Consider the following 13903-nt stretch of genomic DNA (forward strand, 5'->3'; position numbering starts at 1 on the left):
TGAGTTGCCTTCCACAATTTAGGACTTGGCATCGGGCCTTCCTCCACTGACGAGCAATAGCCAAGAAAGCAATATTATGGGGAAAGTAACCAAAACTGAAGCACAAGTTTGTACTAATACAGCTCTGTTTTGCAGGCCGCTAGTTAGTTTTTGGATGGTTGGTATTTTTTTGTTTGTTTGTTTCTCTTTTACATTTCTGTTTCTCTTTTCTTTCTGAGTCTCACGAGGCTCTCATGACCATTCTCTGCAGCCCCACTGTGACTTCTTCTAGTCATCGGGAGGTTGCTACTGCTGCATGCTGATGACTCAGGGTTACGTTAGTCAGTAGTGATCTGTCCGGTGCTCCCAACTTGATCAGCCTCAGGGCAGATGATCAGCTGGGTGGAACCTCAGATTTTTCTCTGCAGCTGCCAGCCACGGTTTATTTCACCATCTCTCTGCACCCAGGGAAGATGCTGCTGTTCTCTAGGTAGTTCGCCTTTTCTGTGCAATGGCAACATTACGATTCTTCTCCCGTTTTCTTCCCCCACCTACGCTTACTATTGTTTGCTACTCCTTCCACCAGCATGATTAAAAGAACCAGTCTTTCCTCTCTGCCACCGTATCTCGTATTGTTATCAAGTCATCTTGTCTCACAATTACTGCAACTTCTATCCTTTCTAACCTCTGCAGCAACCACTTCACTTGCCTATTGTTAATCCGCAGGAGTCTGTTAGAACATCTTTCTTTTTTGATCAGCTGTAAGGCTGTGAACACTTGATCGTGACCCAAAACCTTGATCTCATATTACATCATGAAAGACAAGAGAAATGTTAGTTCACATGAGGAAGACTATGTCTGTGTCCATCCGTTATACATCAGAGTGGTGTTAACATCCATCACAGATCAAGTATTTGCAGATCAGGAGGTTTATTTTGCAGTCAGCAGTCCTGAAAAAAACACCTGACTGGAGACCTCCCTTGTGTGTTGTTTTTTAATACAACTCAGGGAGCTTCAAATCCAGAAGTCTTAGATGGTGTCCGTATCATGTTGGTACTCAAAAGGGCCTGCGGGATGGGGCAGAAGATGGCCACGGTCCTAGGCAAGCTGATGGAGTGGCTGGTACGAAGTTCAGCCTTACGGGCTGAATGCAGCACGCTATAGGAGCACATCACTGCTAGTCAATGTGGGTTTGTAGAAAAGAGCGTTCAAGTATCTTACTTCGTTCTTTGAGGAACTTACAAATCAGACGGATAAAAGCAATTGTGCAGATACTCTCAAGTCCATGGAGTTTCATGCAGCACTGCAACGACACTGATTTCGAAGGCTGCCTTCTACAACACGTGTAAGCGCAGCCATCAATCGCTCGACAGACCGAGCTCCCCGGCCAGCCCCGCGGGCAGCCGCTGCGCTGGGCTCTGTCTGCGGGAGCCCCGCCGCTGCCACTCGAGCTCGCCGGCGCCCGCGAGGGGTGACCGGGCCGGCCCGGAGGCAGCCGGGGCCGGCGAGGGGCCCCCCGGGGCAGCCCGCGGTTTGAGCTGGGGCCGCCCGAACACGGCACAGCCCCCCGCGGCGGGCCGGGGCCGCTTCCCAGGGAACCGCCGCGGGAAACCCGGGAGCCGTCGGGGGGGGCCCGCAGGAGCGGCCCGGGCGAGGCGGCAGCGGCTGCCCCCGGCGCCCCCCGGCCCACCGCCCCCTCACCGCGGCGGAGGGCGGCGCCGGCCGAGCGCGAAGCCCCGCCAGCGGCCGCCGCGCTGCGCCGGGCGGGCCGGGGGCGGTGCGAGGGGCGGGGGGCTGCTGAGGCGCGGCCCTGCCCGGCGGGGCGGCATGGCGGCCGGGCCGCGCTGCCCGCTCTGCCCGCTCTGCGCCGAGCCCTGCGCCGAGCCGCGGCTGCTGCCCTGCCTGCACTCGCTGTGCGCGCCCTGCCTGAGGCGGCTCGGGCCGCTGGGCCAGCCGGGCCGCCCCGTCCTGTGCCCGCTCTGCGACGCCGAGGTGGCGCTGCCGCCCGGCGGGGTCGGGCAGCTCGTCCCCGACTACCTGGCGCTGAGGCGCGGCGGGGCGGCGGGCTGCGACCTCTGCGCGGACGGGGCGGCGGTGAGGCGGTGCCTGACCTGCGGGGCCGCGCTCTGCCTCTTCTGCTGCCAGGCCCACAGGTGAGGGGGCGGCGAGCCCGGCCCGCGGGGCCGCCTCGGCGGGGGGCAGCAGGCGGGGACCCACGGCCAAGCGCTAAACCCAGGTGTCTTCCAGTTTGTCCGTTCCCTGACAGGATTTTACCCTCCATGAGGATGCTCGGTACTCTGGTGGGGACCGGCGAGCAGTAGGCTGGGCAGCCTGTCGAGGTGAAGCCGTTAAATCCACCACCAGGCCAGCCCGCGGCCGTGGCGGTGGAGCCGGTAAATCCACCGTCAGGCCACAGGCGTAGCTGCTCGCTGGTTTGCATCGCGGTTTGGCCTCGCTGAGGGGAGAGTGGCTCACCCCAGGAGGCGCGAGTGTGGGCAGAGCGGGTGGGACAGGGCCCTGGCGCGTTGTGCCATCTGCTCTGGGGAACGCACATCTCCCAAGGGAAAACAGGGAATGTGGTCTGCCTCTCCCCACCTCCAGAAACCTTTCCTGCACAAAGGCACCCAGGGGTGAAGTGAAAGGACGTAAGGGGAAGCCCTGATGCTAGCCTGCCTGCTGTCATTGCCACCTCCTGATGGTCGACCCGTGTGCTTGCCTGTCAAGTGTTGTGTCGGTGTACCCTGTGTGTGTTTTCAGCGTTTCTGTGAGGACAGGTGGAGCCCATGGCAGTAATTGCTCTGCAGTGTGCCTGGCGTTGCAGGGTTGAGTTCCAGTGGAATACAGGAAAACTGAAGAAGTGACAGCAGAAGGGAGCTGTGTCCCTCAGAGAGGGTCCTGCCAGTAAGGCAGGAAGAAGAGGTGACTGCAATGGAGGTAGCAGTTGAAGAGGAGGTGGCTGCTGTGGCCTGTGAGCAGGACAAAGGACAGGCAGTGCTATGGAAGAAAAGTGACAGGAAGCCTGGATGGCCTTGTGAGGCAGGGAGGTGACAGGCAGGGTCAGAAAAACACCCAGTAGCACTGGCCGGGGAAGCCTCTTAGCCTGGGTTAATCAGCCTCGCCTGTTCCCTCCGTGTTTGCTGCTCCTTTCCACTTGATTAGCACATTCTTTCCCCAGAAAGAATTGAGGCATATTCCTCACTGCCCTCCCCCCCCTGCAGATGCTTGTGCCTCTGGTAAAATGGCTTAGACCCTTCGTTACCTTTCTACTCAGGGCTGTAGTTTTCAGCATACCATTCTGATTAGCTAATGCCTCGTACCACATGCAAGCTGCTGAAGAGTGATAAACTGAGACTTTTGAGTAGCAGCCTGCTGCACTGACAGAAATAACTACAGAAGGTATAAAGCAGTAGAAGATTTATCCCCATGAGCCGCTTCCTATGTTTTTTACTGGTACCATTTTTTTACCCCACTAGCATCTGCAGACTTGCACCTGAATTAGTTGACGGCAGAGCAGAGCAAGGGCCAAGGAAAACCATTTTAAAATGATTTCCTGGTGCGTAAGGAAGATTTCTAAGGATCTGAGTACCACTGTTATGCTCCTTGGAATAAGTGAGAGAGATCTTAAGTTGAAGTCAGGGAAGTGTGAATTTGAAGAGTGTTAAGCGAATAATGCTAGAGTGCTTTGAAAACGTGCTGGACCCAAGGGAGATTAGCGGGAAGCAAAAGGAGCAGCGTAAGGGCCACATCCTGCCCTGTGGTGAGGTTGTTTTGTGTTGCCAGAGCAACTCTGTGGAGCTTGGTCCTCGGAGTACTTCTTTGCTTACAGTTTGGACCTCTCATCGCAACTGCCAGAAGTCATTAGTACAGGAGACAAGGAAGAAGGCTTCTACATCCTGCTCGGTAACTAGCTCCTTATGTCCAAGGAAATATTCTGGTGCTGCCCTGTGACTTGGTGGATGTCAGGGTCGTAACATGTTCTTTGTGCCCCATCCTCGGTCTCCTCTGAGCAGGACCTTACCTGGCAGCCGGAAGGAAGTGGAGTTTGACTTTTGGAATATTCAGTGTTTTATCACAGACTGTCTTCTGGCAGCGGCCTGAAGTAGATTTTCCCGTAAAGGTTTTTAGAGCTCTTTGCCTCAGCAAATTTAAAGCTGGTGAAAATCCCTGGGCTGATGGCTGAGGAGCCTGGGACCTCCTTTTCCTCTCCAGAAGTGACTGTCTGTGAGCAATTCTGTTTCGAGACACCTCCTGCCAGCTCTCGCTTTGCAGGGCTCACCGCCCTCCTGCTGCCTGTTACAGTGGGCTCTGGGGGTGATTGCGATCATCCCACTTCTGTCGGGCTCCATCAAGGGGCTGCTGGCAGTAGCAACCTGCCAACCCATTCCCTGTCCGCGTGTGGCCATGGTGGGGCACATGATTCTTGTGTGTGTGAAAATAGTGCTGACCCCATGCAGGGAGCCTGAGAGCAGCCTCTAATGAGCTGCTTGCAGATGCTGTTCTCTTTTGTGCGGAGTCCTGTCCTCAGGAGACCACAAGTCCCTTCATGCAGAGCAGATTTCATGGGAGACAGGAGGGAGCGGCACACACTGTGACTTGCAGACTGTACAGACTGGCATTTGCAAAGGGTCTCAGATGTTTGCATTTCAAATCCAACATGCATAAAGTGACGTGTGGTTCCTCCCTTCTAGGAGACAGAAGAAGACAGCCTCTCATGCTGTGACAGAGCTGGTGAGCAGCAAGGACTGCAACCAGGCCAGGAAACCTCTCTTCTGCCCTTCCCATCCCGCAGAGGAGCTAAGGCTGTTCTGCGAGCAGTGTGACCAGCCTGTGTGCCGGGATTGCGTAGCAGACAGACACCGGCAGCACACCTGTGACTTCACTGGCAATGCCATCCACAGGCATGGGGAGGCCCTGCAGGAGCTGCTGAGAAGCACCCAGCAGCACATGGGCACCCTAGAGGGTGTGCTCAGTCACATTGATGACATGGTCAGTGCCGTCCAAGATCGTGCAGAGGCTGTGGCCGCAGAGATCCGTCAGTTTGCCAGTGGGTATGTGAAAGCGATTGAAGAACACCGGGACCGGCTACTGAAGCAGCTGGAGGACTTGAAGGTGCAGAAGGAAAATCTGCTGCACTTGCAGAAAGCTCAGATGCAGCAGCTGCTGCTGGACATGAGGACAGGTGTGGAGTACACGGAGCACTTGCTGACGAGTGGCTCAGACCTGGAGATCCTCATCACCAAAGGGGTGGTGGCGAGTCGGCTGGCAAAGCTGAACAGCGTTGCTTACAACACCCGCCCCAGCGTGGACGACGGGATCCGTTTCTCTCCCCAGGAGAGGGCAGGGCAGTGTTTTGGCTATGAAGTTTTTGGGGCCATTATCAATAAAGTGGTTGATCCTGCCAGATGTACCCTACACGGGGAAGGTAATGGGGTGCTGTACAACAGCTGTATGGGAATGTGCCGCTCCCTGAAGTCACCTCTCCGCTCTTTGTACCCATGTGGTGTGCAGCTTAAGGCACTGTTGGCTCCCTGCTGTCCAGGCTTGGACTGGGGGCAGGGGTCGAGCCCTGCCAGAGGTTGCGTTGCTTGCTGAGGGCCTGTGGGAGCCATGCTGGGCAGGGAGCCAGAGAACTATCCCCATCCAGGTGCACAGAGCGTAGTGGAGCTGCCCTCCACAACATCGCTGACCTCAGCGTGGGGAACGGCACCTGCAGTGGCAGGACATGATGCTCTCCTGGTGGCCCCTGCTGTTCTGGAGCATGGGCCCAGGCAGGTCTCCTCTGTGGCTGAGTGAATAGGTTCATTCTCCTTACAGCTCCTGCCGAGATTGCCGTGGGAGTGACTGGGATTGATGATTTCATGGATATTTGCTTACTAAGGACTTGGAGCAGAGCCAGCAAACAGATAATGTTCAGACCAGCCCACAGAACGCAGCCAGCTCTGGTCGGTAATGGCCTTCGCAGGGCAGATGAGACAGACCCAGGGCTTGTTCGATCCTTTCAGTCCCAAACTGCAGGTGCTGAGGTCTGTGCACGGCGGGGCTGTTCCTCCTCCCTCCTGGTTGCATGGTGCACCTTGAGGCCTTCTGGGGAGATGCCGGCTGGGCTCAGAGGGGCAGGCAGGAAGACCACCCTGGTCCTTACAGACCTCTAGGCTAAACCTGCCCAACATCTCTCAGCACCTCTGGCTGCCCATGCTCTCCTGATCCCCAGTCATTTTTTACTTTTCCCTGTGAGTGGAAGGAGCTGCATTAAAGTCCTGGCTGTGCTCTGATGGGACTGCAACACTTAAAATGGGTGGGAGGTGGCAGTCACAGCTGGTGTGAATCCTTTCTGGTCCTGTTTCTCTGCCTTGCAGATGTCCACAGTGCCCGTCAGAACCAGCTGACTGGCTTTACCCTGCTCTGCAGTGACACCATGGGGGAGCGGATGGGGCGAGGAGGAGAGGCTGTGCAGGTCACCATCACCCACAGGGAGAAGGACAGGTGGGTATTTCACTTGAGAGCTCCCCAGCCACTGGGTTTGCCTTTCTGCCTCCCTTACCCTGGCTCCCTCCTTGCTTGGGCAGGTGGGGGGATGTGCTTCAGCATGTGGGTCAGAGTCTGTAGGAGGGAAAAGGAAGAAGAGTAGTGCCCACTGGGACAACAGTGCTTCCTGCTGGTTGTATTTGACTGTGTGAAGCTTGATGGTGTTGGCTCAGATTTGTATTGACTCTTTTAGTGATTTGGGATTTCTTAAAGGATTCAGCCCTTGGTGGGTGTTAGACATTGCCAGAGTGAGATGTTGCTGCTTCCCACCCCTACCAGCCGACAGCCAGGGCTCCTGATTTTCTTAACACCTAATGAGTGTAAAACATCGCAACCCCAGAATGACCATCCTGAGTCAGACAGTCCACCAAGCCCAGGAGCTTCTGACAGTTGATGGAAGTGCCTAAGTCATGTTCTGGAGAAAGAATCTGTGTTGGGACTTTATTGTGCTTTCTCCTGTAGTTGGCAAGCGCTGGGCACTTTAAGATGTTTGGAGGTTTTCTAGCAAAAGCAGAGAAGACCACACTTGAGCTCCAAAATGTTTCCACAATGAAACTGACTGACCAGAAAAAATTATTTTCTAACTGTTTCCAGGCCACCTTTGTTCCTATAAAGCAGCCAGGCACAAATGCAGAACCAACGGGGGGGGGTCAGTTCTTAAGAAAAACATCTCTTGATTTTTATTTTTTTTATAGTACTCACAATATGGCTGGATCAAGATACCAGCATAATGTGTTCTAGGAATGCTGTTGGTGGCCTGACCTGATGGGTAAAGGGGCACGATGCTAAAACTCCTTGCTGTGGGGGAGTGTTGACAAGGCGTACCGAAGCAGTGCTGGCTGCACAGATGCTTATCAGTATAGCGTCATGGTTCAAGAAGATTGTTCCAATGTACCTTCCTTCCTTCCTTGGGTGCACATATGACGTAGGAAAGTGTTCGCATGAGGATTATGTGGATTTTACGTGGTGGGATAGAGGTCGCTGTGGCCACGTTAACTCAGCTGCTTCTTGTGTGTATGCAGTCGCTACATCCGTTGCTGAAAGCCGTCTGGCTTTGGGCTGAGGCACAGCAGCTACAGAAGAGCATGAAATATCAGCACAGTTCATGGCAGGAAATTATGTGGGCAGCTGTACTGATGTGAGATGGTGGGGGGTGGGGAGTACAGCCTGCAAATCTGGAAGATTATAAAACTGTCATATTGTGGGGCACAAGAGACTAATTAGTGGGTTTTAGGAAGAACACCTTCCTCTAAGCAGAGCTACCCGATAATTGTCTGTGGAAAGCTTGTGTGAAGCAGGCAGGCAGTGCCGAGGTAACTAGCCGATGCTTTCTCCCTGGCCCTCTGCGTTCCTTGTGAAACCCAATGAGCTTCAATTTGGAAAGGGAGAGTTCACCAGCAGGGACCTAGAACTCCTCAAAGCATTGAAGAGAACAGCTGGAGTCAATGCAGCTGGGATAGCGGGTGAAGTGATTCGAACCTGCCCCGTTTATATCCTGTCTTCTTCATGGGCTCTTCTGGAGGTAACTGCTCTCTGAAGCTGTGAATTTACCCCACTTCTGAGGGCTCTTATCTGATGGGATAATCTGACCTGCAAGTCTGTCATCTGCTCTTTCAGTGCTCAGGGTTGCTACAGATCCTTGCCGTGCAGCTAAGTGCTAGCTAGACTTCCTTTGTACGGTTATTTTAGCTCCCAGTAGCAGGTGTGTGTGAAAGCTACTCAGTGCTTGAGCATTGCTCATGCATCCTGTTAAGCTCGCTTGAGACCCACAGCTGCTGAACAAGGCTGAGCATCAGGATCCAACTACAAATCTAGGCCAAACAGTGGTTCGCGTGTAGAGCAATTTTCTGCCAGTCACTGACCTCTTGGACTTCTCTCTGTTCATAGTGTGGTCAAGCCAACAGTGTGTGATAATGGTGACGGGACCTACCATGTTTCCTACAGCCCTGAGGAGCCAGGCTTGTATGCTGTCTGCGTCTATGTGAAAGGGCAACATGTACAGGTAGCATTCATTGTTCCTCTTGCACTGCTTCTTCTTTACCTGCTTTTCTTTTTTAAAATATTTGCCTTAAATCTTTTAAGGATTACCTCTACCACTTAGCAGTTTAAGACTGGGCTTAGCAATCTGTGACTGACAGCATCACCCAGTTGGTTTGTTGAAAATGCAGACACAACATCTGGTAGCATCCACTGCAGCAGCCTCTCTGCTTGCTTCTCCTCTGCAGGGCTCTCCATTCACTCTGGTGGTGAAAACCAAGTTCCGCGAGCACCAAGGCGTGTTTCACTGTTGCACGTTCTGCTCAAGTGGAGGCCAGAAATCTGCTCGCTGTGCCTGCGGTGGGACCATGCCAGGTGGGTGCTCAGCTTTCGCCACGCTGCTGGCATCAGAAGGGTTTGTTGCAGTTGGTCCTCCCTAGTGTAGATAGGTGCGAGTAGATGCTCTAGCCCGATGCTCTAGCCCAGCTCCTGCCTTGTACACGCACCAGGACTGTGGTAACATGTATGTACATATGTTCTGGTAGGATGTGGCTGCAGCAGTGAGAAATGCAGCAGGACACGCTAAGGGTCTTCTTAGCAGGCCCCATGGACAGAGGCCTGAGCCAGCTGTGCCGGAGTTGGGGCTGGGCACCTCTGTCTTTCAGCCCTTCTTGGTGAGGCTAAGCAGCACTGTGTCTATACTGCTTCTGTTCCACTGCTGGTGAGTTGGGAGCTCGCAGGCTGTGTCACACAGGGCCCAGTTCTGGGCTTCGGAGAAGCCTCACTTCATGTTTAGGATGAGAGTTCAACTCCTTTATTTGTTTAATCCCAGCCAGCTTCCCTGTCCTTAACCTGCATGTGGCATTGTGTGTTTTGCAGATTTTTAGTATAGAACCGACCGCTTCCTCCTTCTGTGCTTGATCTGTGTCTAGCTGTGGCCATAGCCACTAGCAGCTGGCGTGGGGTTCTGCAGGGCTGTGTTTTGCATTACTCAACAGGCAAGGGGATGGAAATCTTCAGCTTGCCCCAGCTGTTGGAACGGGGAGGTCCCTCTCAGTTGTTCTCCTTTCTTTAGGGAGTCCTGGCAGTTTTGGACTTGAATATGCTGCGCTGTCATCAGCCCATGCCTCTCCATCTTAGGGAAGTCCTGGGGCTGAAGCACCCCCTGAAAGCCTCTGATTTTCTGGCTCAAAAACCTGGCATTTGCTGGCCCACTTTGGGTTGAGCTGACAGTGCTTCTTCTCTTGCAGGTGGGTACCAAGGCTGTGGCCATGGGCACAAGGGTCACCCTGGCTGCCCCCACTGGTCGTGCTGTGGACAGGTGAAGGAGAGCTCAGAGTGCCTGGGAGGGCCACCTGGCAACACCTTGCAGAGGAGTTTGCTGAGGACGGTGGCAGTCTGAGCAGCCAGGTGAACTCCTGTGAACCCAGGGCGCTGCTGCTGGCTGCCGCGTGAGTGCAAACCACGAGCATCCCTGTGATCGCTGCGTAGAAAACAACGTCACGATGGGTGCGAGGAAGGGGGATGAGGGGAAAATAAAATTGTGCCTTATGTTCCACCTGGGGGTGTGTATGCAAAGGTGTTTTCTGGTTGAACAGGTGCAAACTTTGGGAATTGTGCCCCTACCTACACTTCAAGGGCTTGAGGCTTGGGGGGGTCGGGCTCTAGGGGGAAACTTGGTCTGAGCAGTTACCTCGCGGGAGGGTCAAGATGTGTCTCATTCTGCAGGATCGACAGTCTCTGCTGTCCTTGAAGAGGCCAAAGCTGCTCGTTGGGGCACATTCCAAAGGTTTGTGATTGTGCCTTAGAAAAGCTTGGCAGCCCGAATATGGTTTCTGCCTTCCTGTTAGGCATGCGGCTGGGTTCAGGCCTTGGATATGTGCATATAGCACAGTCATACTGCGGGGAGCTGCTGTTGTGTATGCAACTCATATTTTCTCCAAGTAAGCTGTAGCCTCATTGCACCCTTCCTGCAAAGTAGGAGCAAGGCGGGTTAGTGATATGTGTGAAGAAAATCCAAGGAAAACCCACAGTGTTGATGGGAGCAGGAATTAGAATGCTGTTCACCCAGTCTGTATCTTCTCTGAGATGGTGTTGGGATGTAGCACTGCTGGGGGTGATGCAGGAGCCGGGAGAGCACCCATCTCGCCCAGGGAAGACGTGGGGACAGTTTGAGCATCAGTAGGAGCCATAGGCGCATGTTTGCAGGTATCTGTCCTGACCTGGGGCAACTAGGCAAGAGCAGCAGCAGGAGATGGAATACAGCAAAACTCCTGGATCGGGCTTGTGCAGTCTTGGCAAGGCTGTGTTTTTAGAAGGAGAGGTTGTCCCATTTTCCACAGGGGAGAGGGAACGTATCTCCTGGGCTTGTACGCGTGCTGCCAGCCCATAGCTGGGGAGATGGTATCCATGATGAGGACAAAGAGGTGTTTTCCTGGAAGGGCAGCTGCTAACCTGCTGATGGCTGCCTGCCCTTGCCTGGGTGAAGCAGGCAGCCTGGATACCTTCCTTTACAAAACACATTCGCGAACGCTACTGCCCTGGGGGTAACCCTGCTAGTAGGTGTGTGTTGCTAGGGGCTCCTGGTGCTGCCTGGGGAGCTGGGGACAAAGGTCTGACTGTTGGTCACTTGGGGAGAGGAATGCTGCCCCAGTGTCAACAGTAAGGACTGGTTCTTGCTTTCTGACTGGTGAGAGCTGGCTTGTAAATAGTAGGAACCTGGGATGTCTGTTTGCTTGCTCAGAAGATTCTCATTTGTTGCTCATTCCTCTTACAAAGCCGGTTTTGGAACCACTTCTTCCCAGCAAAGGAGATAGATAGTCTTATGCAAATGCTGTTTATAGCTTTTCATTAATCATCCAGAAAGGGCTGTCAAACAAACAGGGAAGGTTAGGTAGTTTAAACCTCCAAGTGAGGCAATTTAAGTCTCCAAGTTGCTGACTCTGAAATTTTGAAGTGAAAGTTTGATTTGAGTTAACCTTGAATGGAACAAACAGTAACTCATTCTCGTCCTTGCTATGTGCAGTCAGTGCTCGGTACGGAATGGGATGTAAACCGAAATGCCTCATTTTCTGTCTCTTTCTTGCCCCCCTCACCCCCCTGACTCCCCCCTGCCTGTGTGTTGTTTTTTCTCAGAGCTTCCGTGTTGTATTGCAGAGGGAACACGTGAGGACAGCACTACCTTTTAGGCACATAATTTCTGTCTGGAAACATCTTAGTCCTCTCAGACAGAGGAATGTGTTTTCCTTTTGTGTTAGGCATCCCTTACACACCCTGTCGCTGACATTTTCCAAGAAGCTGTTTTTGAGAATTATACCAGCGAATGCATAAACCCTTCAGGGAACTGCAGTCACCTTGGGCTGAGCTCTGTTTGACATGGGGAGAGCAATTTTTGGACAACATGGGGTGCTAATCCTGTCAGGGTCGGGCTCATGTGTTGATTTTTTTTTCCTTCTCCTTGTTAGACTTGAAGGCTCGGTCAGTCCCAGGGATTATAAAGTGGTGATGGGCTACTGCTCTGTGTTTGGGCAAAGGGGGCCCTGCATGAGGATAACCTGAAGAATCACAGGCAGAAAAGACATTTAATAACCTTGGTCACTCTGTGGCAGTTAGGTGCGAGTGTCCTTCTGCTGTCCGCAGTGGACTTTGTGCTCAGTGTTCATTACTCAAACGCTTTGCCAAACGAACGCACCCTAGTGATCTGCTGGAGTCTCGCATTGGACCCTGACAGCCATTCCCAGGAGTGGCTCCAGTGCTCTGCTGGTGGGCAGGTGGCAGAGGAGGAGGTGTAGTTAGTCTGCGGGGCTGCGTGCTGTTATCTCTGACCGGTTGGTCCTTGAGGTAACAAAGGTATTTTCAAGACAGGTGTAACGTGCAGTGCTGACAGAACTGCGCCAGTAAATATTGACATTTTTCTCATGACAAAAGCTATCGCTGATAAAAATTGCCTGTCTCCAAAGTTTAAAAAAAAAAAAAAAAAAAAAGGAGGTGAACACGAGGAGATGCTTTGGGAGGCGAGAGAAGGACTTCCTCTCTGGATAGGGAAAATGGTGCATCTGGAAGGAAAACCAGCAAGAGCAAGAGACTGTGGAGGACCTGGAAGGGGCTCTGCAGCCTGGAAGTCCCCACGTAGGGCGCCTCTAGAGTTGGGTATCGCTCTGGGGTATTGCTCCCTTCTCAGAGGACACAACCCACACTGGTGGCATGGCTGCGCTTGTAGCTCTGCGCATGAGTGTCTAGCTTGTCCCCAGATGGCAGAGGCCGTGCAGAAGCTGGCTAACAGGGCTGCTTGGCCTTCCCGTGGCGGGAGGTGATTCCCGAGGGGGCACTGACCACCTGCAGTGGCTCACAGGCAGCATAGAGGACTCTGTTTCCAGCCGAGAGTGGCTTGCTTACCACCTCCCTGTTCTGAGAGATGAGGGCTTATTCTGAGTGCTGCTGCTTCCAGCGTCCCTTCAAGGGCAGGCGAGGCTGGGGACGGGTAGAGCTGATGGGGCAGCACCAAGCTCTCCCTCTTCCAGACCACTAGTGCTCCGATTTCTGGTGCTTCTCAAGCACCTCCTGACATCATTGTTACAGATGGGGGATCACGATGCTGGGAAGATGTCCAACCTTTCTGGCCAAATCCCAAGGATACCTTTCATCTTTTTCAGCCTGCTGTGTGCCTTCACCTTTCTTGAACACTCTGTCACTCTTGGCTGCTTGTCAGCTTGCCACAACTCCAACTTCTCCTGCTCGTCCTGCTTCACTGATAGCTCCTCCAGCATTCCAGCGGCAATGACATAAGGTGTGAACTTTCCGTAAGCAAGGGAACTCTTGACAGAATTATTTGTGGAGAAAGAAACCAGTTGTATCATGAAGGGCAGAGCAGCTGCAGGTTCTTGTGCCAGTGCCTCCCCCAGACCACTGAATATCTTCTTGTGCCCTGACCCACCATCAGTCCTTCCTGCCCGCGGTGTTCCTTCACGTAGGCAAGAGGCAGAATGGGCTGTGGGCAGCTCTAGGGTACCCGCTGGTGGGTACAGTAAAGCTGGTAACGTTTTGTGCCTGCTGTCACCTTCCCCTCAGTGAAGACAGCTGACGTGTCTCTTCCCCAGGTGCTCATCAGCTCTCACAGACCGTGTGGGACCAGATCCTGCTGTCACATCAGGTTGGATTTTGCTAATAGGTTCAGAAGTGGCAAGAGCTGGGCAGATTGTGGTCACACGCCCTTGATTTCTTTGGGAAATATCCTGAATACTCTTGTTTTTTTGCAGTGTAAACATACAGAGAGGAGTAGCCTCTGGCATGAGAGCTGTTTGGGAATTAGCATGATGTTGCCCTGGTGAACGGGGCTTGCCCTGGTCCTACTGGGGCTGCCTGTGACCAAGGAACAAGCATGTTTTTCCAACGTGGAAGTAAGCTGGTTGTTGGCTGCGCGGTG

At 53.5% G+C, this 13903-nt stretch overlaps 1 protein-coding gene across 3 annotated transcripts; it reads left to right on the forward strand.

Annotated features, from left to right (window-relative positions):
• Window positions 1-1761: 1761 nt before the first annotated feature.
• TRIM45 (tripartite motif containing 45) lies at window positions 1762-10039 on the forward strand. Of its 3 annotated transcripts, none has more exons than XM_055711589.1 (6): window positions 1768-2132; window positions 4668-5401; window positions 6336-6462; window positions 8392-8506; window positions 8730-8856; window positions 9732-10039. In XM_055711589.1, exons 1-6 carry the CDS (start codon window positions 1807-1809, stop codon window positions 9881-9883), a joined length of 1581 nt encoding a protein of 526 aa, XP_055567564.1. In that variant the 5' UTR covers window positions 1768-1806; the 3' UTR covers window positions 9884-10039. The 3 variants fall into 3 exon arrangements, with proteins under 3 accessions (XP_055567565.1, XP_055567564.1, XP_055567566.1); XM_055711591.1 differs by lacking the exon at window positions 1768-2132 and adding an exon at window positions 3968-4581; XM_055711590.1 differs by lacking the exons at window positions 6336-6462; window positions 8392-8506; window positions 8730-8856; window positions 9732-10039 and adding an exon at window positions 5794-6280 and having other exon boundaries at window positions 1762-2132.
• Window positions 10040-13903: the final 3864 nt, after the last annotated feature.

The sequence above is a fragment of the Falco cherrug genome, chromosome 5, assembly GCF_023634085.1.
Source record: "Falco cherrug isolate bFalChe1 chromosome 5, bFalChe1.pri, whole genome shotgun sequence".
Lineage (NCBI taxonomy): Eukaryota > Metazoa > Chordata > Aves > Falconiformes > Falconidae > Falco > Falco cherrug.

Coding starts and splice junctions, on each gene's coding strand:
- TRIM45 (XM_055711589.1), top strand. CDS start 1,807: ATGGCGGCCGGGCCGCGCTGCCCGCTCTGCCCGCTCTGCGCCGAGCCC. Junction 2,133..4,667: donor TTCTGCTGCCAGGCCCACAG/GTGAGGGGGCGG, acceptor CCTCCCTTCTAG/GAGACAGAAGAAGACAGCCT. Junction 6,463..8,391: donor ACCCACAGGGAGAAGGACAG/GTGGGTATTTCA, acceptor CTCTGTTCATAG/TGTGGTCAAGCCAACAGTGT.